This window comes from Monocercomonoides exilis (assembly GCF_001643675.1).
Source record: "Monocercomonoides exilis strain PA203 chromosome Unknown scaffold30-1206723, whole genome shotgun sequence".
Taxonomy (NCBI): Eukaryota; Preaxostyla; order Oxymonadida; family Polymastigidae; genus Monocercomonoides; species Monocercomonoides exilis.
In genome coordinates, this window is record NW_027150575.1 from 555,354 (window position 1) to 581,625 (window position 26,272).

The 26,272-nt window shown below is 36.6% G+C and overlaps 5 protein-coding genes across 5 annotated transcripts; 1 reads left to right on the forward strand and 4 right to left on the reverse strand.

Moving 5' to 3' along the window:
- Nucleotides 1-877: 877 nt before the first annotated feature.
- Nucleotides 878-2,077, reverse strand: MONOS_17765 (uncharacterized protein; the record flags this gene model as incomplete). The annotated part of the gene is made up of 1 exon (XM_067870717.1): nucleotides 878-2,077. The coding sequence occupies one exon, from the start codon at nucleotides 2,075-2,077 to the stop codon at nucleotides 878-880; it is 1,200 nt and encodes a 399-aa protein (XP_067725129.1).
- A 140-nt stretch (nucleotides 2,078-2,217) lies between these two features.
- On the reverse strand, nucleotides 2,218-9,917 carry MONOS_8980 (uncharacterized protein; the record flags this gene model as incomplete). The annotated part of the gene is made up of 5 exons (XM_067879435.1): nucleotides 2,218-2,498; nucleotides 2,681-4,908; nucleotides 5,080-8,437; nucleotides 8,900-9,322; nucleotides 9,671-9,917. 5 exons carry the CDS (start codon nucleotides 9,915-9,917, stop codon nucleotides 2,218-2,220), a joined length of 6,537 nt encoding a protein of 2,178 aa, XP_067725130.1.
- Nucleotides 9,918-12,002: 2,085 nt separating this feature from the next.
- MONOS_8981 (uncharacterized protein) lies at nucleotides 12,003-12,434 on the reverse strand (the record flags this gene model as incomplete). The annotated part of the gene is made up of 1 exon (XM_067879436.1): nucleotides 12,003-12,434. One exon carries the CDS (start codon nucleotides 12,432-12,434, stop codon nucleotides 12,003-12,005), a length of 432 nt encoding a protein of 143 aa, XP_067725131.1.
- A 152-nt stretch (nucleotides 12,435-12,586) lies between these two features.
- MONOS_8982 (uncharacterized protein) lies at nucleotides 12,587-13,246 on the reverse strand (the record flags this gene model as incomplete). The annotated part of the gene is made up of 1 exon (XM_067879437.1): nucleotides 12,587-13,246. The coding sequence occupies one exon, from the start codon at nucleotides 13,244-13,246 to the stop codon at nucleotides 12,587-12,589; it is 660 nt and encodes a 219-aa protein (XP_067725132.1).
- A 10,362-nt stretch (nucleotides 13,247-23,608) lies between these two features.
- MONOS_8983 (uncharacterized protein) lies at nucleotides 23,609-25,235 on the forward strand (the record flags this gene model as incomplete). Its single annotated transcript, XM_067879438.1, has 4 exons — nucleotides 23,609-23,721; nucleotides 23,775-23,920; nucleotides 24,228-24,519; nucleotides 24,746-25,235. The coding sequence occupies 4 exons, from the start codon at nucleotides 23,609-23,611 to the stop codon at nucleotides 25,233-25,235; spliced, it is 1,041 nt and encodes a 346-aa protein (XP_067725133.1).
- Nucleotides 25,236-26,272: the final 1,037 nt, after the last annotated feature.

Here is a 26,272-nt window from a genome sequence, read left to right on the forward strand (position 1 = left end):
TCATGAATAGATGTTTGATTATGAAATGACGTATGAATTTCTGTAATCTTTATTTTTGTCAGGACTGGTTGAAAACGGAAAAGAAGAGAAAGAGGAAAAGGGAACGGAGGTAAGTGCAACAATTACAGAGGGATAACAACAATTCAGTTCAGAATGGTAGTGTTGTTGCACTCGGTTCTGCTATGCGTCCTGTTCTCAAATAGGAATTTTTAATCATCTGTTTGTTCAGTTCTGCTGTTGCCTAAAAAATTGTTTATAGATAGAAATTTTATATTTGAAAAACAAAATGATTGATACAATTTCTGGAAAATCTGTACGTCAATTATTTGTTTTTGAAAAACTATTTTTATCAGTCGGAACATATTCAGCTCACTTCAAAGAAGATCCATTTTCTGTTGCTTAAGACAACTTTCTCTTCGTTTGCTAACATCATCACATGTTTTTGATATTTTGCAAATTATTGAGCATTATTCGGCTTTGTTGTTGCCTTGCCAATGGAGCTGTGTGCATCGTCTGCCTGACACGATTTATAAAATACACTCCAAGTTCTTCTTTCTCAATATTTATTGAAAAGAAAAGGAAACAAACTGAAGTGATGATGGGGAGCAAGCAAAACATAAGACACAAAGACTTTTATCCCAAACACAGCCAACTATCACATCGCTAACACATACAAACATACATATAAGCATATAAACAAGAATTTTCAAAGAATAATTAAAGAATTAACAACAAAACAAAAACTCATAGAATTGAAAATCAGCTTAAAAAAATTCAAAAAGACACCACAGCACTCTCAAGCAACAACAACAATATCATTTGTCCAATTTTTTTTCTGTGTATAAAATGCACCACATGGCTCGCCTTCTTCTCTCACTCACTGCACAAGAAGAACAATCCGACTGCTTCCTTCTGTTCCTTCTCCGTTTCCATTCCCACTTCCACAAGAGGGCTCCCTCTTGTTCCCATCTGCCGAATAGCAGCACAGCGCATCTGTCATAGTCATTATCAACGATCCTGCCGGAAACCGCTGAATGAACTCTCTCTTCAACTCATTCAGGCTCCCCAGCTCTCTCCAATCCTGCGACACACACTTCTTCACCAGCTCCAGATAGCTCGACTGCTCCGCCTCTCCCATCCCTGGCCTCTCCCCATTCACAATCTTCTGCCCTGCCACCTCCCCTTCATACTCCCCAAACGGGATTTGAAGAGTCAAGCACTCCCACAGCATCATCCCAATCGAGAATACCACCGACTCCTTTGTTGCTCCCATCTTCTTCATCAGCAGCTCTGGTGCCTTCCACCTCAAACACTCTTTTCTGTTGTATTCATCATCCTCAAACGCTGATGAAGGAAGGGAATCTTCATCGTCATCATCATCACTTGCAGATGTCACAACAGTTGATGAAGATATGGATGATGAGTCTGAATCATCAGAAGAAGAGCAGTCCGAGTGGAGGGCAATGCAGATCACCATGTGCTCTGAGAATAAAACAATGTGTGGACTCAAAGTGGAAAGAGAAGAAAGTGGATTTTCCATTTCATCAAACGAGTGGAGTGCCAGATTGGCCACCCAGAACAGGATCTGTGCGGCTGTTTGCTCCCTCTCCTGAAGAGTGCCTATCGCCATCTCCTTCGTCTTATTTCTTCCATGCAACAACATGAACAGTGAATCCCTCAGATCCACAATCAGCTTCTCATGAGGAGACGAGCAGGCCATTGCATCCACCAGATTAGACATCGACGAAGTGGTTGGACACAGACTCTCCGATCGAACAAATGTTGAATCTGAATCTGTTGTTGAAGTTGATGAAATTGATGGTGATGGTGTTCTCTTTCTTGTTTCCTCTTCTTCTTCCTCATCAACCTTTTCCAGCATCCATTGAGGAATCTTGTCTGAATCTCTCCCCAAAATGTATTCAGTTGATCCACTTTCGCTCAATAAATGTTCTGATGATTTCGAGTGTCCCAAGCTTTTCTCATACACTCTCTTTTTTATCCTCTCTTCATTCTTCTTCTCAGCCTCTTTCTCTGCTCTTCTCCACTGCTCCTCAGGTGACATCTCCATCGTCACCATTTCAAATGCCTTCGGATCCTTTTTCACTGTGTCGTTCACAATCTCTCTCAGATCTTCTGCTTCATTCTTCACCTTCTTCCATCGAACAATGAATATAATGGATACAATTAATAATATTACCACGATCACAATACAAACAATCAAAACCCATGAGATTTTCCTTCTTTCCCTCCTTCAGCAATCCTTTCATCTCCTTTTCCAACACTTTCACTCCTGTTCTTCACAATAAATCGCTCTGTTGATGAAGGCGAATCTCCTTTCCCAAACACAATCCACGCACTCACTTCTGTCTCTTCTCTCACTTTCTCCAGTTCTGAACATGAAACAAATGTGTGAATCTCATTATCTGACACAAACCCTTCTTCTTCAATCCCTTTTCTCACAATCTCCTCCTCATCCCCATTTTTCATGCTCATCTTCACTGACAAATCACATGGCAGTAACAACTTTCCCGCAATCATCAACTCCACATCCCCATTTGGCTGTGTTGTGTTCTTCACCTCTTCCAAAATGGGGATGAAAAATGATGATCCTCTTTAGCTGCTATCCCTCCCAATTCGCATCCTTCGTCCAATATCCAAAGCGATGTGTTTGGCAACAAACCATCTCCCCCTTTCACATTCACAACATCCAATTCTCCATCCCCTTCACAAATCACATTCCTTCGCGCTGATGGATATCCCTCAATCGATGGGTTGTTGTTCTCAAACTCTCCTTTCTCAATCTTCAAACTCCCTCCACTCACCCACAACCCTCCTCCCTTGCTCTTCATAATCGTTGTTTCCCTCATCTCCGCATTGCTGTTTTCAATATCAACCAATGACCCATTCCATTTGCACAATCCCTCTTTTCTATTGTTTTCTTCATTGGCAACCTCGACTTCTTTTTCTCCATCAAACACACATGCCTCAATTCTCACATCCTTGGAATTTTTGATCTGCATCATCCTTCCCTTATCAACAGAATTCACACACTTTCCGAATGAGCTGTTCAGCACACTCACATCTTGCTCAGCTTCATCCATCCCAATCACACACCCCTCTAACAACAATGTCACATTCTCAACTCCCATCTCTTTCATCTCCACTTTCGCTTTCCCTCCAACACTCACAACATCTCCCTCACATTCGATATTCGATATTCTTATTTCATCAATTGTCACATTCGATTCTTCATGGAATGAAAGCACTGACCTTGTTGAATGAATATCCCTGAATGTTGTTTCTGATATCTTCAGCTCTCCACTCTCCACACTCACAATCGAACTGTTCAACTTCATCTCCTCAACTGCTGTTGTTGAAGAAGAGAAGAATTTGCATTCCTGTATTTTTGTCATTCCATTCTTCACTTTCATAAAATAAGTGTGAGTTGACTCAAATCCATCTTCAAACTGGAATGAGCACCTCTCCACTGAACATTCATTCACAAACTCCATCACACAATCCTTCTCTGCTGATTTCTCAATCTTGCAGTTCAATCGAACAATCCCCTCTGTCTTTTTCAATGAGTTCACAACCAGATCTCCAATCACGCACTCCTTCCTCACAACCCCTTCCCCATCAATCAGAATCCCATTCATCACCCCTTCCTGGATGTGCTCAACCCCACAGTTGATGCTGAGACATGGATTGCTTTGAGCTCCACACCTTCTGCCATCAGTTCCTGTTGCGTTCACAAACACTTGAAGCCCATAAAAATAGGTGATTAGCGGAATCAGATCAACAGCTCCCTCGCTCTCAGAATCCCTCCCACAGATGGAGTTGTTTGAATTCAATGACTCCTGATTGTAGTTCAGCGCAAACAGTGTTTCGTTGATCTGGTGCTCAATCGAGTGGCATCTGACAAATATGTCTTTCCCCACATGTGCCTCATTCATCACAAACAGGATGTTCACAATCTTGAAGTTCAATGGCGGAATCGGACTTTCATTTCCATAATTCGCATGTGGGTCGGACCCATCAATAAACAGCCCTCCTCCACACCCTGTCTCACTCGAGCACTTGCATATCGAAAATGAGCTCCCATTCACTTTCATCACTGATTCCCCACTCTTCAGCACCACTCTCATCCCCCCTCCTTCAGCACTCAAACCACTCTTGCAGCTTGACATCGAACACTCATCCATCACACACTCCACCCCATCCTCAAATGATCCCACATCAACAACACTCGCTCCAATCCCTTCATTCGTGATGTTCGCAAATGAACATCCAACAACCCTCAAAACTGGTATGTTCCCATTTGAAAACACCTTCTTTTCTCCATTCATCTTGTTCACCTCTTCTATCATCGATATCAGGCTTCTTTCTATCACACCAGCAAATGAAATGTTCACATTCTGAACAGTCACCTCAGATGCACTTGGGCTGAAACAGATGAACCCTTTCAACTCTGAAATCAAACTCAACGAACACTTTTCAATAAATACACTCCCCCCATTCACTCTCATCAAGCAGTATCCAAAACTTTCTGCCACCCCTCTCCCTGGGCCAAATGAACAATCTGACACTGACAATAATGTGTTTGTTCCTGTTGACTCAATCAACACTTCATGATGGGTTGTGATGGATGGCTTGGTGAATGACACATTCACAAATGACAGACTCACATTCGATGATATCATTGAACCATCATCATCCAATTCATTCTCATCTTCATCACTGATCGTCACTCCTGTCCCTTTCTTTGTCCCTTCAATCACCACTTTTGGTGACTCTGAAATTGATGATGAAGAAGAAGATGAAAATGAAGATGAAAATGAAATGGAATGACTCAGCAACCCTGATCCCACAATGGAAATATGTGTTTCCCTTTCTCCAAGTGGTTCGTATCTCAGTGATACAAGTGGTCAATCGATGAACATGGCACTTCCAAATACCCACACCCACTGAAGTCTCCTCCTTTCTCTCGAGAAACAAACCCATCCCCACTCCAGTTCCTCCACAAATACACAACCAGTGGAATCACATATCCCTCATCTGTGCTTGCTCTCCCATCCACACAACTCATCCAATGATCTCAGCTCCTCTGAACTCATCTCCCATTTCAGGTGCTCCTCACTCACAATCTCTCTCAGATCCCATCCTGATACAAACACATTCTTCTCTTTCCACCCATCACATCCCTCAAATTCCATCCCTTCCATCACAAATGTTCCCATCTCATCTGCCAGCTTCACAAACATCCCTCCTCCCATTCCTCTCCCTCCATCCCCAACATCCTCTCTTGGCACTTCACACCCAGATAATTTCACTCCTTTCATTTCCAAACTCCCTCCCTTCCCCACTGATATCTTCATCCCTCCCCCTTTCACCCCACTCCCCCCTGAACACACTGATGACAAATTGCATCCTTCAACATTCACAATCCTATTCACACCCATCTCCACATTCAAACATCCTCCTCCTCCTCCAATTCCACCAACAACTTCCACTCCACTCATTCGGCTGTCATTCATCTCCAATGTCACTCCATTCGAAACAACAATTGGTGATTTCCCACTCATTCTCACTCCCCCTTCCATCACAAATCCATCCACAACCAACCCTCCTTCCTCAACACATATCACATTGAATCCAATCATTTCATCATTGACAAATGAGACTGAACAACTCCTGATTGTGATGGTTGATGATGATGAGGAGGAGTGAATGAATCCATTTCTCTTCCCATTCATCTCTTCATTCAGCACAAATGACAAATATCTCATCTCAAATGACTTTGTACACTCAATGAGGTTGTCTTGATTTATCGATCCTTCATCTCTCACAATCACCCTCATCCCTTCTTCTTTCCCTGAAACACTCACCCCAAATGATGCAACTTTCATCTCATTCTTTATCAACGATTCTGAGATAATTTCAATCTCATTCACATTGCTGCTCGCTCTCTGACTCACACAATAGTCAATCGTCAAACACCCAAACTCCTCAAACCCACAATGGCTCTGATCCAGTGCCCTCTCTCCTCTCCCATCAACTCTCAGCTTTGTCCCGATTGAACACAAATACACAAACAGCGGAATCACTTCCCCTTCTCTCCCGTCCTCGCTCCCACACAACTTCAACACATCTGTGGGAATCACACCAAAATCAAAAAATGAAAATGAGCTCCCATTCACTTTCGACTCCAACAACACTCCTCCACCACATTCAACAAACACATCCTTCCCATATGAAGCTTTGTTATTCTCCCCAAACATAAACAAACCCTCTCCTCCAGACTCCATTTTCATTGAACCATCCCTGCTCTCCATCACAATCATCATCCCTCCCCCTCTCCCTTCACTTCTCCCTTCTGAACTCTCCCCTGAACCCTTCGCCTCACACCCATCAATCACACAACTCCCATTCACAACAACACTCCCTTCCCCCTTCACAACAACACTCATCCCTCCTCCTCTTCCACCAACACACCTGCACCCCTTCACAACACACGATTCAATCACAATTATCCCATTCTTCCCCTCATCTCTCTCTGCTCCAACCACTCCACTCACCCATCCCCCATCTCCACTTCTCTTCTCAATGTTGTTCACCTCACATCCACAAAACACAACTGATTCCACCCCTTCGCCAAACTCAATCAGTGAATGTTCCCCAAATGTCAAGGTCTCTCTGATCACCAATCCCTCCACTTTCACTTTTCCCCCAACCACATTCACAAAACAATATCCAATGGAATTCTCGGATGAACAAACAACAGAGCAGTCAGTAAGTGTGAGGAGTGTGGAATTGGATGTAATCAGAGATGATGATGATGCACCAGATAGAGCAGATGGAATACAGAACTTGATGTTTCTGATTGAACATTTGCTCTGAACCTCAATCAGACAAGATGACTCAAAATTCTCTGGTGCTTTCACCCCAACCTCCATCCCTTTTCTCGCACATGAAATCTCCCATTCATTGCCATCTGTCATTCCAACTGCCTCACAAAGCTCATATCCTGAATCCAATTCGATCTTCTTGTTTGTGTCTGCATATCTCATCTGCGCTGCATGCGTGATGGTGGCACACGGATAATAGTCGAACCCACAGAACCACGAGTCGTATCCACCTAGCCCATCCTTCCCCTTCCCCACATGTGCTGCACTGGGATATCTGTCCAAATACACATTCAGTGGGAACAGCCCCATTGTTGTGTCACTCCGATCATATCCCGCCAGCTCATTGTATTTTGATTCATCATGTTGGACATCCAGCTTTTCTGTTGTTATTCCCCAGCTCGCTGAATTGCTCCCATTCACAAACACATAATTCCCTCCCAATGAGGCAGAACACCCTGAAAAGTCAACTGACACAATCGAGAAGTCAATCGAGTTTTCAGCCAGATACAACATCATCCCTCCTCCATATTTGCCACTTTTGCATCTGTTCATTGTTGTTGTTCTTTCAACCTGAAGCTTGCTCGTATCTGTTTCCAACTCAACCTTGATCCCTCCACCACTGCCATTCTCACATTCACAATCCTCGATTGTCACATTCTGAACAACAAATGTCTCTCCTGCCTTCACATTCTTTCCCACAACCACCCCATCTCCTTCTGTCAACTTCACATTCCTCACAGACAAGTTCGCCAACACGCTCTCTCCTGATGCTGTGGATGACAAAAATAGAGCAGATGACGACAATGAAGATGGTGTTATAATAGGTTCAGAGAACAATGATTTTGAGACATTCATATTCTTGATCTCCACACCAACCATCGACAGCTGTAACAGCGGCACCACAAACACTGAAGAAGATATCATATATTCTCCAATATTGCTCGTGGTGATCACAACATCCTCCAATGAGAGTGACCCACTCCCATCAGACACCACAACCACACTCGGCGAAGGATTTGCATTTGAGTTGCAATCAACCTTCATGTGCAATAAACCAAGTTGGCCTGTTGTCGCACTGAACAGCGCTCCAGTTGATGAAAGGGCTCCTGTTCCAATCGAACTCTTCTCTATGCCTATCCCAATGACCGAAATCTTCTTTTCTCCAATCTCAATTGTTGTCACCTCGCTCGTATGATTCCCTTCCATCAGTGTGATTGCCAAGCTAATTTGCACCTCACACATTTCAAACGCCTTATTCACTGTCAGACACGGATATGTTATGTTTGCTCCACAAAGCGGAGTTGCATCGTTCCCATTCACTGAAACATAAATTGTCTTGTCCTTCAGCCAATCCTTTTTTGATGTTTGGTCATGTGTCCAACTCCCTGAGTCAGAATATTTATATGCATAGCACACTCTCTTTTCATCTGTATTTGTTGAGCAACATTCTTTGAACGGAATACTAGAATTCAAATAAACATTGTGAGCATAAACAAAAAATACATCGTGGCCATCTGGAGGGTTTTTCAGTCCTTTGCATTCATGAAAAAATATTAAATAGCAAAAACACCCATCACTTGGAAGTGTTTCTCGATTAGGTTCAAATCTCATTCCCCCACCTTGTGATGAAGCTTAACAGGAGATAAACTGTACGCTCCTCATTTTGAACACTGCAGGTATATTCGAGCAATGCATGCCTCCCCCAGCTGATGCATTCACTGAACATGAGGCGAAACGGCAATCAAAAATGCATGCGCTTTCTCCTTTTCCGTTTTCCTCTCCAATACAGTCAGGTCCCGAAACCTGAAAAGAATATAGATAAAGCCCTCCTCCATATCCAATTGCTTTACAATCCTGGAATTCACATTCGCTGATCCGAACTCACGAAGATATGTAATAAACATAGACCCCTCCTCCGTGATTATTTCGAGCCATACAGCCTTTAAACATATTATTTTCAATATGAACTGACTTTATTGAACAGCACAAAATACCGCCTCCGTATGCATATGCAGTGCATCCATTGAAAGAGCAATGAGAAACAATAAGTTCACCATTCTCCAGATTGTGCATGCAAATTGCTCCTCCACTTGAAGTTCCATCAGTGAATGAATCGCTTGTTCCTGTTGTATTTGATCCATTCCATTCACACCAAACAAAAATGTTTGCTCCATCATCTGTCACATTTTGTCTCCCTGGATGCTTCTTATTATCTTCAGTTCCTGTGCATTCAACATTTCTTGTCCGACAACACCCAACGAATGAGGTATTTGAAACAGATAATGAAGCCAAGGGGTTGTTCAGAGAATGAACAATTCCACCATCATATGCATCACAAACTGATGAAAATGAGCAACTGTTCATCAAACATGTGGTTTGGGTTGACGAAGTTGCTGGAGATGAACAATCCAAAGATGCTGTTGAAATATTGAAAAATTTCATATCGAAAAGTGAAAAACTTCTGATTGTTGCAGATCCAAAAAGAGGAGCAGATGATGCGCTAAATGATGAAAAGAACGATGAACAGATAAAAACACAGCCACGATCAGATATTTCATGTTCAGCAACATTCGATGAAAAAAGTGGTGAGACTTTTGACGAAAAAGGATTTGAAGGTCTCAATGTGATGTTTGTCATCATTCCGCTGCTTCCAGCAATTTCGAAAATGGACTTTTCACAGCCAACGACAACTTCACATGAACTCAAAACAACATTGCTTCCTTCTCTCCATCAAATAACCGATGTCCCATTCCCGCACTCCAAACTCATTCCTCTCCATTCAACAGAACTGTTCTTCAAATCAAAAACTCCATAAATCTGGCACAGCCCAATTTCCTCAAATATCACTTGCCTCATTTGATTGTGCTCATCAACATTGGATGCAAATGAATTCATGTTTCTGTCTTTTTCAAGCCAAAGCACTTTCCCTTCTTCATTTTCTCCATTTTTCTCATCTTTGCTTCTTTCTTCTCTTTTTTCCTTCTCAATTTCGTCTTGAAATGCATTGTTCATCTTATTATTAATATTCCCACTGCTTTTGTCTTTCGGCTCCTTTTCAGTGAATATGCTTCCCTGTGCAGGAATTATTTTCTCGCTTTTGAAACAGTCATTCTCATTCGCACCCTCAACACTTGAATCAAATAAATAATGTTGACGTTGAATGCTCCATCCAAGTTCCACCAATGCCAAAATCATAATGAGCATCATTGGTGTGAATTGCCTTTTTTTACTTTTTGCTTATATTCTTATTTTATAAAGGGTATAATTTGATCATTCTTTTTTTTATTTTCTTTGAATCAAATACTTTTGATATCCCTGAGAAAATAAGTGTCAAAAGATAATGAAGTCATGAAATAAAATCAAAATTGAAAATGAACAGGATTCTCGATTTTTCATAATTACACCAAAAATTATTTAACACCGAATATTATATATCATCAAAATTTTTGAAAGAATTTTCAAAATTCAAATACTTGTCTGTTGTTATTCTTTCAGAGAAAAATATGAGAAAATAATAAATTTAAATCAGAAAAAAACAATTTTGATGTATTTTGATGTTCGTGAGCAATTTCGTGATTAGGGGAAAGTTGTTTATTAATAAGGTCTGCACACGAGCTCGGGAGATAATAAGTGAATTTCACAAAAAAAGAAATAAGATAGGATAGTTTTTAATCTTGTTATTGACAAAAAAAACAGAAATTTATCTCATTCATAGAAAACGAAATATTTTGAATTTCATTTATTGAATTTGCAACTGATAAAATAAAACATTTTCGATATTTAATTTGATATTTTCAAATTCGTATAATACTTTTTCGATATTGTTTTAAAGTTTTACTATCTTGAATAAAAGTTTTTTGATGCTGAATCATTTTTGGTGTATTTTCCTTAAACGCATTTCTTCTTCGCAATCTTTCAAATTGTTCAAAATCTCACTTCAAAAATTGATGATATGGGTGATTTTTTTTGATTTCATAAAAAAAGATCAAAAATCAAAAAAAAATAAATTCTATTGTGGTATTTTCTGATCAAAAAGAATAATTGATTTAATGCAAGTGATCAGCTTTAATAACCGTGATGTGTATGTGTTTTATTAATTTATAAAAAAACATACCTTTTTATGTATTCAGTGAATATTCTATTTATCGATCAAGAAAAATAAAGGTGTTAAATTAAAAAATAAAACTGTTTTCGATAAACGTCAAGTTTCTCAGATTTCCAAACGGTAGTCATGAATTAAAAAACTTTGAAAGATTTTATTGAAACGGTTTGCTAAAAAGAATGTTTCAATAAATCGATTTATATTTTTTGACTTAATAAAGCAATTGGTTTTATTCACTCAATTTTTTTCTTCAACTGAAATATCATAACAAAATATCAGTCCTTTCTTTTCGATTCTGTTGCTTCATCAAACGTTGAATGAAATACGAGGAAATCAATAATCAATGAAAAAAACTGATTCGAACTCGTCTTTTCTCTCTTTATTCTTCTCATCACTTTTCCTTCCCGCATCCTTTTTCATCCTCTCTCATCTTCCTTCAATATCTACTCTGCTTCTAAAAATTCTCCTTTTGAAAATGCCTCTGACGTTGCTTGATTCCTTTCCAGCACTTTCTGTGTCATTCTTCTCGTTGCATTCCTCAATAACTACAATTGCTTGTTAATCTCTTCTGGAAACAAATTTTCTTTTACACAAAGATCATTGGTCGCTGTGTGAGCGACGAGGTGAGCAAAGGAGGAGGATGAAGAACAACAATCCGAGGAATTTGAGGAAGAAGAAGAAGTTGTTGTTGTTGTTGCTGCTGTTGTGTTTGAATGAGAAAATTGCTGAGGATGTTGCTGAGCAGATTGAAGAGGAGGAGAATAAATACTCTCAGTCATCTTCAAATTGTCAGCATTGTCAGACGAAGAAGCATGAAAAGGCATAATTAGCTGCTGAGGTGTGATTTTAGAAGAAGGTGGAGGAAGAGACGAAGCCATAGGTTTGAGTGTGTGGTGACTGTCATTATTTCCAATTTGTGAATGCTGCTGAGTTTGAAAAGAGTCTTCAGTGCGCATTTGGAAAGAAGAAGAAGAAGAAGAAGAAGTGAATGAAGTTTATGAGCAGGCAGAAACAAATGTTGAGAAAGTGAATGGTGTTTCGATAATTTGCTGCTCAGTCCTTCTTCGATGTTTGATTTCAGGTAAAAAATCTGAGTAAAAAGTGGTTAGAATCGTTACAGGCCTATTCTTCTCTTTTGTCATTTTGATCTTTTCTTTTGCTCCTCTTTCTTTCTGAGCCTTTCTAATTTCTTTGTCAAATCCATCTTCTTCTTCTTCTTCCTCTTCTTCTTCATCTTCATCTTCATTTTTCTCATTATCTATGTATTTATCTGTCAGACACAATGATCCCTTTTCATCTTTATCACTCACAAACTCATTTGCATTCCTCTTCTCATCCTTCTTCTCTCCCTTCCCTTCCTTCCCCTCCTTCTCTCCACCCACCCGAATCACCTGGCTAGCCACATACGCTGCATGGTTCAGTGCCATCCTCTGCTGCTCAGCACATCCCTCGTTGCTGACGCGATGCTGCTCGCAAACACATCTGCATTGGATAATCTGTTCTTTCCAAGTATCTCACAAGGAATGGGCAGCAAGAAGAAGGAAATGGAAGAACAAAGGGAAGAAGATGCAGAGCTGGGTTAAGTTATGACAAGAGATTTCTGTGCGAGAGAAGAGGAGTATGTAGCTGGAGATGAATGAGTGAGTGGCTCTGGAGGAGTTCCAACAAGATCAGAAGGGGCAGACAATTGTGTGTGCAAAAAGGGAGAAAAAGGAGGAGCAGCAAATGTTAAGGATACCTTGATGTTTTCAACGTGTAACTTAGCAGATGAGAGTGAGCTGTCAAACGAGTAAAATGTCTGCTGCTGTTCATCATCATTTTCATCACCTCCTCCTTTTATTCCCATGTCCCTCCTCCTTTCTGTTGATGCCCGTGAAAGTCTTGTGTCGAAAGTGCCAATTTGATATATGAAAAACTCCTCTTTCTCTTTTGTCTTCGTCTTCGCCTTTGGCTCTTCCTGTTGCCTCCCTTTCCTCTCCTCTGCACTCAATTTGCTTCTGAAATCCCCCTTCTCTGCCTCTTCCATTTGAACTCGCACTCCTCTCTCTTCGCTTCTTGGCGGTGTTATAAAGCAAGTGGATGAACGCAATGTACCAAACAGCTCCTTCCCTCTTCCACTGCCATTTCTCATTCGATGTCCATTCACTCCATCCAGCACAGCCGGAGAGCGGAAGTCGTCCAAAGTGCAGAAGCATGGAAGGATGACCGCTGCAGAAGAGAAGAGGGTTCGAATGCACATTCAGTGAAGCTGCAGAATGCATTGATTGCGATGATGATGAAAAAGAGAATAATGAAAAAGGAGGAGGATGGGAAGAAGAAGAGGAGGAGGAGGAGGAGGAGGAGGAGGAGGAGGAAGAAGAAGAAGAAGAATTAAATGAAGAAGAAGAAGAGGAAGAGGAAGATGGAAAAGGAAGAAGATGACGATGAATAAGAATAAGAAGAAGAAAGAGAGGAAGAGGATGATGAAGAAGAAACAAAAGAAAGCGAGACGAAGATGAAGGTGAAGAAAAAGAAACAGTTGAGAAATTTGAAATCAGTTGAAAGATATTTGTGAAGTTAAGAATAAATTGCATGAAGTCGTTTGCTGGACAAAATATTGAATTAGATGAGTTGATTCGAGAAAAAGTGAATAATCGTTATCACAACACTTGAAAAAGGCTAAAGGAAATTGATTGATGAAAAATGGTATTCTCAGTTCGTTGATTGAATTTTTGCAATTGTTCTGCACTTCACTTAGAAACAAAAAATGAAGATATTTCTTAATTTCCTTCCTCTTCCATTTTTCCATCTTCCATTCAGCTCACAAAATTCTCTGAAAATATCAATCCCCTCCTTTTCTTCATCTTTCGCAGTTTCTTCCATAAAACATTCTTCTCCTCTCATAAAAAATACCCCTCTTCCATTTGAACACTTCAGAATATTCTTCTTCCTTCCCGCTTTTGACCTCTTTTCCTTTTTTTCATATTCCAATTCTCCAATTTGTCTCAAATATCTTCCACACCATCCCCAGTCACTTCTCTATATATTTACTATATTATCTTCTCAAAATCTCCACCCACTCTTCCTCAGCCCTTTGCCTCAGAATTTCAATCAATCAAAAACCCCTCTCGAAATATTTTCATTCCAAAAAAACACTCAACTCCCACCCCCTGCCACAAAAAGTATTCTTCCATCTCTTCTCTGCCTTATATCCCTCCTGTGCCTGGTGTTCATGAGATAAACATCAAATATTGATTTGGATGTTTGAGAATATTATTAAAGGAGATGATCATGACAAAAACAGAAAAAACACCTCTGCATATCCACCGCGATGTGTACGGGCTGAGAAGACCCTCCAGCGAGATACACGATGTATTTTGTGGAGATGCATTCCATGCTGCGATTCAACCATTCTGGTGCTGAAATGAAGAGATTGAATTATTTTGAATGATGATGGCTGTGGAAATGAGTGTGTTTTGCAAAATACAGTCGAAGGGCAGTTCGGTCTTTATTTATTTTTCTATATATGAATATTAGCCTTTTGATGTTTTTTGTGTTTCTTTCAGGGCAGGCGGCGGAAAAGAATGAAAATGAATGAAAGCGGGATATCTCGTTGTGCAGGGTGGCTATGGAGTTGGGAGAGCGAATTCATATGGAAAGAATGCATGATGGAAGGATTGGGAAGGAAATTGAAGATGTGAATTTTTGAAAAAAACCAGGACGCTCTGAATTGAGATAGATAGAATTAAGCTTAATGAATAAACTTCACATTTTTGGAAGGGAAAGAAATCTACACATTTTTGGAGAAATAACTGTTAGAAAGGATAATTGGAGAATCAGTTGCTAAAACTGGAAAATCGATTGATTTCAACAAATTTGCTTCGATTTTTAAAATCAATTTTTTTATTTCTTTGTTATATCATAATTTAACAGCTTTTTTTTATTTAAGATATTGATAAATTTTGTATTGTGATTATTGTTATCATGCTTTTTGATCCAGTAAACTAATATTTTGCTCTGTTTATTAAAGTTTCGATATTTTTTGAATAACTTTTTATGTTTTTTTCAAAATATGAAATACAAACAATTGGAAACAAATTAAAATTAACAAATAATTTACAATAACAATATATAAATGTGTATTTTCTCATTATTTTTCAAAAATATTTTTCTTTAAATTTATCCCTTTATGAAATAATTTTTTGATCAAACGTCGGAATTTTTTATGATATCAAAAAAAATCACCTTTGTGGGTAATTATTTTTGATAACAAATTTTTTCCATCAAAAGTTACAGTTTGAACATCAGTAATGAATTTACGTATACGAACCCTGAAATATTAAAGATCTCTTCAATGAAGCATCTCATTTTCTTTCAAGTCAAACTTTGGATTTTGAAATAATAGATTAGACATGTGTTACAGATTAAATAATTCTTGTCACGTCCGTCTTTTATTGAAAATCCACGTCATTATTGGTTTTTTCAAAAAGTCCATTTATTTTTATTGATTTTTTGGGGATCACATAATTCAAATCGATTCATATCAATTAATTCATTTTTTTAAAGACGAACTTTTCTTTGTTTCATAAATAAAATCTAAATATTTTTCCACTTGATACTGACTTTTTTTGGAAGTCACTGACTTCACTTACGGTCTGATGATCAAATAATTCCCATTTTGACTTTTTGTTAATATCCTTTTGGAAAAACGTATTCTTATTCTTCGCAAATTTGAATTATTGTTTAACAATAATTTCATTTATTTATATTGTTTTCATTGTTGACGTTATAACGTGAACATCAAACTCGACCCATCAGGAAACCAATTGTTCCTGTCAGTGGTTGCAAAACAACACATATTCGCGTAAGATAAACATATTAAATTTGAATGAAAATTATTTTGCAAATGACAATGAATTTTCATAAGAAAAAACACCGAAAAAAGATGATTTCAAAAATGAACACACATTTTGAAAAAAAAAACGGTCATTAAAGAACAATATTTTCTTGTGAAAAATTCCACTTTATTTTCCCGATAGTCATTCCTATTTTCATGAAGTTGCTGTGTGCTGTTTTAATTTAACTGTAATTGTTAGTGTTAATAATTGAAAAAAAAATAATTTCTTTAATTCAAATATTTTTGATTTTGATCAAAAAAAGAAAATAGAACTTGTTTCTGTTCATGTTGGTTCAGAAAGCATATCTGATCAAAATGATGTGTTTTATAACGAATACACAACTTGGAATTATATTCTCATGCTTCTTTAAGAAAAAAAATATTGTGCCGCAAACATAGAATCCAAATGAAAGAATTGTTTAAAACAATATCAAATTTCAGATAACGAAAGTGAACGAAATGTTTAAAAAAAGACGTCAATATTCAAAGAAACGATTTGAAAGAATTTGAAAGCTTTTTTTGAACTGCATATTTTGATTTGTTTGCACAATTGGTGAAAATTCCTTCAACAATGATGTCAACTGTACTTAGTGTTGGTGAAAAGATGGTGGGATTTTGGGGGAGCATCATTTGTATGTGCTGTTCAAAATAATGGAATTCTTCACAGCGAGTTGTTGGTGGAGAAGGAAAGACAGTTGAAATCGATGAGGCGATATGGAGAAAACGAAAATATGGAAAAAGGAAAAAGAATGATCAGATATGGATTTTTAGCTGCGCTGAAAGTCTCGAAGGCAGAGGGGCAGGATCTTTCTTTGTGACCATTGTTCCGAATAGAAAAAAAAATACATTGATTTCAATAATCCAAAAATACATTCTGCCGAAAACAATGACCATTTCAGACGAATGAAGAGCATATTCATGTTTGGAATCGATTGGATACGGGCATCAAACCGTCTGTCATAAGAAAGTGTATGTGAACAAAGAGACTCATGAATGCACAAACATGATTGAAGGCCTATTGTCACATTTAAGAGCGTTTTTTCCACGTTTTGGAACTAGAAAGAAGTCTATTTATGATCATATGGGTAATTTTTTTTGACATCATAAAATAATTTCATGAAAGTTTATATTTGTTGGAAAAAAAGATTATGGATTATTTTCATAATTAATCTTCGCAAATCATAAAGACTATACAAAACAAATTCGATATTTTTATTATTTGATTAATCGTTTGCAAAAACAATTGAATAATTAAGGATTATTCAAATTTTTGATCATTCATTATCTTTTTCACAATCAATGAAGATATTTTGAATTCAAGAAATGAAAAAGGATTTATTGTCTTCAATTAAATTTATTGAGAAAATCAAAACTTGAAATCGTTGGGGAAAAAAAGGTGAATAAAAATAATAATTTATTTGAAGTGTTTTTTTCGTTGTGTGATTTTTTTAATAAACAAAATTATAGCAGATGCAACAAATAAATATTATCTTTTATACAAAATAATAAAAGTATAATGGAAGACATAAGAAAAAAACATTGTTGTTTCGATTAAATTGAACAAAAAATTCAAACAATGTTGATAGTGAAGAAAACATCAACAAAATTTTAAGTGAAATTGACAAATGAAAACAGAAAGAAAATATTTGACCAAAATCATCAACCATTTTTGAACTGCACATTTCACCTTATCAATAAATAATAACGTTATACTCGAAAATTAAACAAACAACTTTTTCAATTCTTTCCACATGATCGCAAACAGTATCTCTCTTTTTTTTTAAAAAAAAATTAAGAAATCTTCTTTAAAAAAATGATGAAAAAAGAGGATGAAGAAAATGCTGAATAAGATAATTTGACAAATAAAAAACTTTTATTCCTATGTACACTCAGAAAAATTGTAGTTGATAGAAAACGAATGGATGAATAATGAAAGTTCAAAAAAAAATTTGTATTTCTCGAAAATGACAAAATTGTTGATAACGAATCAAGGAAAAAAACACTTAATTGTTAGGCAGAAAACGATAAATCTTTTTAATCTTCTTCAAATGATAGAATAACAATGATGACTATTTCTTTTCCAAAAAGTTCAAAAAAGCATTTGCAAATAATCTTTCCACACCAAACATACAAAAAAAACATTTCAAATATCACTCAAAAAAGAAAATAATCCATCTCAATTTCTTCGAATAATATTTTCCACAAAAGAACTCAGATGCACAATTTGCAAAGCCCAAACAAAAAACTTTTGAATTCGAATTACAAAAGAAAATCAATAATTGTTTCAATAAAGAGCACATTCACTCAATTATTGACCAAAAAAACATCTTCTCAATACAACAAAAAATCAAAATAATTAATTAATAATCATATCTATCTATTATTTCCCCAATTCAATTTCAAATAACACAAATAATAAATAAAAATATAAATGAAAATAAAAATAAAAACAAAAAATAAATTAGAATTAAGAATCTTAAAAAAAAAATAAAAATTAATCATTAATCATTAAAATGTCATCAAAAGATGAAGACAATATTATAAAAAGAATACATATTTTCGTGAAATTGTTTGAATCAGAAAATGAAAGCCGTGCACCTGGGAGGCAAAACAACGTATCCAAGTTTGGACAGAAAAAGCTGTCAATTTGTTTTGTCTAGTCTTATATTTTTTTCGATTGAATATAAGATAAGCATGCGCAAAATAATTGGGTAATTTTTTATCTCGACAGTTTTTATTGAAATCATCAAACAATAAATAAACATTTTTCAAAAGATTAGCACGATTATCATACAAAACATTTGAAAAAGAATTAAATGAAACAGAATTTTGGGAATATTTTTTAGAGAAATTTGGTTTATTAACTTTTTGTATTTTTTCTTTGATTGAGTATCCGTTAATTGTGATCAATGAACGTTGTGAATAATGACCGACAATTGATACACAAATTGATTTTCCTTTTCGTTCAAAAAACAAATAATTCTTCATATGAGGAATCACAAAAGCACATCGTGTATTTACTTTCGATGGAATGTATTCTTCAAAGAAACGTTGATGAATGACTTTTCTTTTTGGAATGAAATTATAGGGCATGTGTTCGTAATTTGAATGTTGTTTTGTTTTGCTGTTGCTTTGATGATTGGAAACGTTATTTTCATTATCAAAATGTTGCTTGAAGAATTCAATTAGATCCTTTTCACTAACAATTGCATCCGATTCAATGTTGTTTTTAAGAACATTCACAAGTGTGCCGAATTCAGAATCACATTCATTTTTCCGTGGTGTTCACAGAAAAAGTTCAATTCACATTTGCTATTTTTGAATAACGTTGATTGAGGACTCAGAACAAAGTGAAATATGTATTTGTTTCTATTGTGAGGCCCAGAATCACAAAAGAACTTGAAAGAAGAAACATTTTCGTAATCTTTCCTTTTCAGCACAGAAGTTAAACAGTCAATGATATAATTGTGATCGTTTGAGATGTTGTTTGAAATAAAGTTGTTTGTTTTCTTCAATGTGTTTGAATTAGAAGCTTGATATGTGATTATTGAGAGGTGAGATGCTTGATGATAGTTGTAAAACTTCTGTTGAAGTTGATCTTTTCGAAGAGGCAATTTCCACTATTCTTTGAAATCCCACAACACAATGACTTTATTATCCTTCAATGAATCGATTGAGAGATGAAAGTGCCTCCGCTGTAAATCAGCAATTGCTTTGTGCAGTATCAAAAATTTGATTTCCTTTATTTCTTCATTTGAAAGAGTTTTCCCTTGTTGAAGTGATCTCTGCTTTATTATTAAATGCTCGTATTTGTGACACAATTCGCAAACATCAGTTCTCCTTTTTGCCCTGACAAATTGAGAAGTTAATTTATAGAAACTGGACAATGAAACTTTTATTCCAGTTTCAATAATGAATTCTTTCCAAAGAGTTGTCTTTGGTTTGAATATTAAACGCCTTTCAAATGGAGAAAAGACTTTTATTCCATTTTTAATTTTTTTGCTGAGAGAAGATGTCGAAGATGAAATGGTGGGGAAAATGTTCGATGAAATGGCGTTTGCCCTTTTCATTGCTCCAAGAAGTTCTGCATGTGAAAATGTTGGAGGAGAATTATCATATAGAAGATTCTCGTCAGTTTTTTTCCCACCTTTTGTTAATGATGTTTTTGCTGCAATTGTCTGGTTTTTGTGATACAGAGAAAAGGATGGAACGTAATCTTTTTCAAAATGATGTCTCCAAACTTCTCTCCATTTTGATGGTGATATTTCGTTTGTTGTGGAGTCATTGCAGACAAACCAATGATCAACTTTATTGAAAACGGTTTTGCTCACGCAAACATAATGACCGTTTGAATTGTCAAGTTGCTTAAACAAAATTTGACCGACCAGATCGTATGATATGCATTCTCCTTCATTAACAAGTTCGTTCTCATGAAGCTTATCATTTGCATCATCGCAATGAGTTGTTTTTGAAGACTTGTCCATTCTGAATATTAAACTTTTGGGAGGGATTGAAAAATTATCATCTTTCGTTTCATGAGTGATGGTCAATACTGTTGGAAATTTCTTGATTTCTGTCCATTTTTTCGAGTTTTCAAATCCTTGGCATTGTTCACAAAATATTTTGTTATCCTTTGTAAAATTTTCTTTTGAAAATTCTTTCCTCTGCCCTTCAATTACCGAGCTATTGGAAATAATGATGTTTCAAACAAAGTTGTTTTGCTTTGAGTGGAATATTCCACAATTATTGCATAACTCATTGTGCGAGACTTGAATTGTGAATGTGTCAATGTTTGAGCATCCTTATTTATCAAATAGGTCAATCATTTTGAAATATGCTTCGGACACATTCTGTTGATTGAAATGTCCATGATTGCAAAAATTATCCCATTCGAATATGAAATCTGGATTCCAGAGTGCAGACGAGTAATCATTTGTATGTGATGACTTTGCGATGAAAAGGACCTTGTGAGAAAGTTTGTTTGCTGTTTGCTGATTGTGAAAAACTGTGGAACAAATTAGAGTTTTAAAGAAGACAAACATTGAAGCAATGACGAGAAGTAACAAGTATTTCCGAGATTTTCGAGACCTTTTCTTTTTACTATTTGATCACAATGAGAATAATGAGAAAAATCTTCATTCATTTCTCCTTTCGATGAATGATGCTGGTTTTGAACGTTTGACTCTGACAATTGTTGAAATTGTTCGTTCACTGTTATCTGCATAAAAGGAATATTAAAATCCTTCCGTATTGAATGATTTTGATTGCATGGGAAGACTTCATTTGATAAGCTATCTCGTTTTTCCGATAATTATTTTTTTTGACTTGAACCTGATGAACAACATTTTGAATTGTTTTGCGGGCTTTTCAGAATATCGATATCATGATGATCGCTCAATTTAGTCTCAAGAAAAGTGGACCAAAACGTGTGAGGAACAAGAGGAGGAGAAGAAATGCTTAATTTGAAATCATGAATTGAAGATTTTTCACTTGCTTGTGATTATTTCATTTGAACACCAGAAGTCTGTAACTGTGAATTTGCTTTATTTTGTAAACTCAAATCTTTATGGATGGTGGTTATTTGGTGTTGATGGTGATACTTGGATTGTTTTTTGGAATCGTTATTGCTGAAAAAAGAAATGTGAAGAGTTTAATTTATAAATTACGAATAAAAATCAAACGATTTGCTTTTGTTCTTCTCCATCGAATGAACAATGCATTTTTTATCTTGCTCTGGAAGAGATTCAATCATAATTCCAGCAGCTTTCAGGACTTTTTCATTAACGAAATTCTGTTCAGTGGTTTCACCTCCATGACAAATCAGATCATTCCATGCAGATTCATCCAGATACTTGGCTTCCGATGAAGAGATTTTTTTCTTTTGACTGAATGACAATCTGGATGATAATTCAGATGAATGTTCTATCATCCAATTGATTTCCGACATTCCATTCTCCATCAGTCAACCCAAAAATTTTTTGTGATTTGAACTTAGAAAGAACAAAAAAACAAAATACCTTTCTTGCATTCCGGAATTTTAGGTTGTTGCGGCTGCTCGATTATTCCTTGGTTGCGCTTCAAGACACTTTTTGAATAGCTGAACTTTCCTTGAGTAACGTCGAACTCTTTATTTAAAAGCTGCCTTAATGATAAAAAACGAGAAAGAGCCTGCAGAAGCATTGTTTGCGTATGCTGATGCGCAGTGTTGTAAATAATCGCTAAATCACTAGTCAACATTTTTTTGTTTTCTTCGAAATCGAAAAAAGTGAATGAATAACAATAACATTATAAATTATTTTTTTGAAGAGTTTGTTTGAAGAATAGTCATATATCATAAATATCAAATAAACAAAAATATAACAAACCATCAATCTCTTGACGAACTTCGTTCATAACCTCAGACGCATCTCTGTGACTGTTGATGAGGTAGATAATCACTTGCTTTGTAGAATCTCCGCATATTTCTTTCAAACTTTCCCAAGCAGCCGAAGCTTTGGTGGATAAAGTTGATTTTCGAATGACAAAAGATGACATATTGTTCAATATGAAATGAGCAACAAATGCAACCAAATAATATTGATAATTATAGTTAACTCACATTATTCAAATTTTTGTTTTCAAGATAAGAATATTTTCGAAAATTGAGGGTTTTTCAATGGGCAATAATTCAGTGCTGACAGCAAGCAAGCAATATGGTTGAAGAATAGAGGTTTGAGAACAAGTAGCAGAGCTGAAAAAAAACATTTTTTTTTTTGGTGAATGGTGTTGAAGCAAATGAATGTTTTAAAGAAAATAGAGAGAAAAGAAAGAAGAGAAACGAAGAAATGAGGAAGAATTATTAAGAAAGTTTGAGAAGTGAAAAAAATGAATTACGATTAAAATTTGGATGAGATGGAAAACATATCACATTTTTTTATTATTATGAAATTAATTTTTCTTTTCATATGTTTTATTTTCACACATGAATATGTTTTTTGGATCAAAGCAAGACACAAGGATATAGACCAAAGGGATTGAGGCGGAGCAACAACCAACATGACAACGGGGAAGCAGGTAAGTTTTCAATTTAACATTCTTCATTTTCATCACCTTCCACTCCATTTAGCTTCTTTTACTTCTTTGTGCATAAAAATCAAGATAACCATCAGCACAACAAAGGAACAGCCTTCTTTCATTTGGTTAAATGAAACGTTGAAACAATAAATCTGGATTTTGAGCTTCATTAAATTATTCTTGCTTTCAAAGGGTGTGCGGTTGATTCTATTTGAAATGGACGGAATTGGTTAAAATTGAGCAATGCTGATTATTTCTGTCAGATTTACAAGAGAATTTTTAATATTAGGCTGTGTGAAATGCGATAAATGTGAACGTTCAAGACGGGAAACACTGCGAGCTCTATAAATGTTTGCTAATGTATCTGTGCAACCCAGACGAAGAAATAATTATGAGGCTGCTTGAATTACAAACAGAAAATATTGATACATTGATTTTTATCGCATGAAGAGTGACACATTTTGTTTATTTTTTTTTTTTTGGAAAAAGAGTAAAATGAATGAGAGAAAAAAAGTTGGGACAAGATAGAGGAAAAAAGAAAGAGGAAAAAATAGAGCATGGAATTTTGAGAGAAGATGCTTCTGGATTGCAGTTGACTTGATAGAGGAGTTGGTGATATGATGCAGTTTGAAAGGCAAAAAAGTGTTGCAGCGGTTGCTGGAGATAAAGAAGATGCAACGTTTTGCAGAGAGCAGGGAAACTGCGGGCTGTGTGCAAGGAATGGATTTATTCTGTGCAGATGAGCACATGGCCTGTAGAAGCGAAATTGCTTCGGAAGAACAGGGGTTTCGAAGAGATTTTTTGTAGTGTTGATTAATACCTATTCCTCTTGTTTCAGGTGTGACGCCAGCGCGTTCTGTCTTATGCAGACTCACACAAAGGCCGGCAAGTTCAAGCAAGCTAGTGATATGAGCATTTCAAAAAAGAATCTCTCGCTTTTCTTCTTAACTTTTTTGAGAAGAATGCCAGGGCATATTCACCAGAGTTTCTTTCTCAATCGCTAAACTCACTGTCTTTAATATCAAATTCAGCAAATCCCACCATTTCATCTTCTACCTCATCTTCCTCAACTTAATCATGTTTTCATACGTACCACCACAACAAATGTAAATATTTATTTGCATAATCTTCTTTGTCATTGCCATTGAAATCTTCATGGACTCAGCAATTTTGATTTCTCCCTATATTTCGACAGCTTCTTCTTCTTCTTCTTCTTCTGTAACTACCATAACAACTACTTTCTATTCTTCGGTTCGTTCAATCATCTCTTTGATTGATCCATAACATACAGAAGATATCAAGTCGTCAGATCTTCCTCGGCTGAAACTGTGTGAGCTGTCGAAAGCCAATCGTGTTCAGTCAGAGTTGCTGAATCATATTGTGTATTGGATAAATGAGAAAGAAAATATGAGGGTAGAGATGGTTAAAGGGGTGGAGGAAATTGGAGGAAAAGATGAGGAAAAGAAGGAGAATGAAAAAAGAGAAATAAGTGAAGCAACCGAAACAGAGAGAAATGCATCAATGGGAATGGGAATAACGATTCGGAAGAAAACAGATTTGAAGGAAGGAAAGAGAAAAGAAAGGTGAGCTCAAAAAAAGCAGAGGAAAGAAAAAGAATGGAAAAGAATGAAGCACAAGGGAAAGATGAATTAAACAAAGTGAATGACTCAACGAATAAGAACAATGACAGAATACAGACAAGAGAAGGCAGAAATGAGAAAAGGAAGAGGAGAAAGATTCATGTGGATAAAGAAATTGAGTGGACGCTATTGAAGAAAGGAGATAGTCATTTCTTGAGTTATGGGAAAGAACAAAGAGCGGAAGCAGAGGAAATGGGGAACACAAGGGAAAGGAGAAAAATGGCGGGAAAGAAGGGAAGGGGAGTGCAGAGCGGATGAAGTCGCTGTTTGGCGGAAAAGAAGAAGAGGAAAGGAATGAAAGCAACAACGACAGCGACGATGAGTGGTTCTACGATGGGAGTGTGAAGGGGAAGAGGAGGAATGCGAGTGCGCTGACAGAGGCGGGGCAGTTGGCGCTGGCAGGAATGTACATGAGCTCTCCTTCGTCGGCATCGTATTATATTCGACTGTCGCTGCAGGCAAGAAAGCAGCAGAAGATGAAGGAGATAGAGAGAAAGATGGATATCACTGAGAAAAGAAAGGAAGAAGAAGGAGAAGATAATTGTTATGTTGGAAAAATCGAAAGACAAAGTGATAGAATAATCGAAGAAAAATCGAAGAAAAAGAAGGAAAAAATTGAAAACATATTTTTGAATATGAAGAAGGGAGATAACATTTAAGTCAGACTGTGAATGAACAATATTTGCTAGTTCCAACTCATTCATTTATGAAAGTGAGAGCAAGAAAAGATTATTTAGTGAGGAATGTGAATGCAAGGCGAAAGTTATCCATCATTGAAAAAGCATGCGATTTGGAGCAAATAAATGAAGAATAAGCAAAGTTGAAGTTTTCAAGATGACAATAAGAAGATTAAGTAAGATGGAGAAATAATGAAAGAAGAAAAAGAAGGAGAAGGAGATAAAGAGGAAAAGAGTGAAGAAGAAAGTTAAGAGATTTCCAAAGAAGAAGAAAAGATGAGAGAGAAAGAGAGAGAGAGAGAGAGAAAGAGAAAGAGAAAGAGAGAGAGAGGAGGTGATGAGAGATTGAAGGATTTGAGAAGGGGTGAAGGGAAGGTCGTATGCACCTGCGACAAAGAGAAATCAAAAGGAGATAATATTTCTGTATTCGAAGCTGTTCAGTATTTTCATTGTTTACAAACGCCGAATGGAGGAGCTGATGATTCAAACAAATTTCACGCATACAGGAGAAGGCGAGAAGACGTTGCAAGAAAATTACAATGGCAATGAAAATCGCCACATCCACCTCTGACGCTAATATAATCCCTGGAGATATGAGCAGATCAGCAATGCAGAAAATTAATATGAGAGTGGAAACAAAGATGGAGAAGCTGCAAACGAAAAAGAAAGTCAAAACGGAGAGAATATGGATCATGAAAAGCAGTGTGTGTCGAGGCAGTGCAGAAACAAGAAATAAGTGGAAAAGGAAATACAGCAAAAAGACCAGGAAAAGGACCAGGAAGAAGTGCACAAAGAAAAAATAGAGGACAAGCGAGAGAAATTGAAGGAGAAGCTGAAGCCCAGAATGGATCTGCAAGAGACGGATTAGGGGAGCCACTGAATGCAACGCTTCCATAATCACCAGAATAGGATGAGCTTTATCAAAATCGCTTCCGTATTCATACGGTACGGGACAAAACAAGCAACGAGAAGGGATCAAGTCTTTCATATGTAATGAGATTAGATCCATCGGCAGCCAT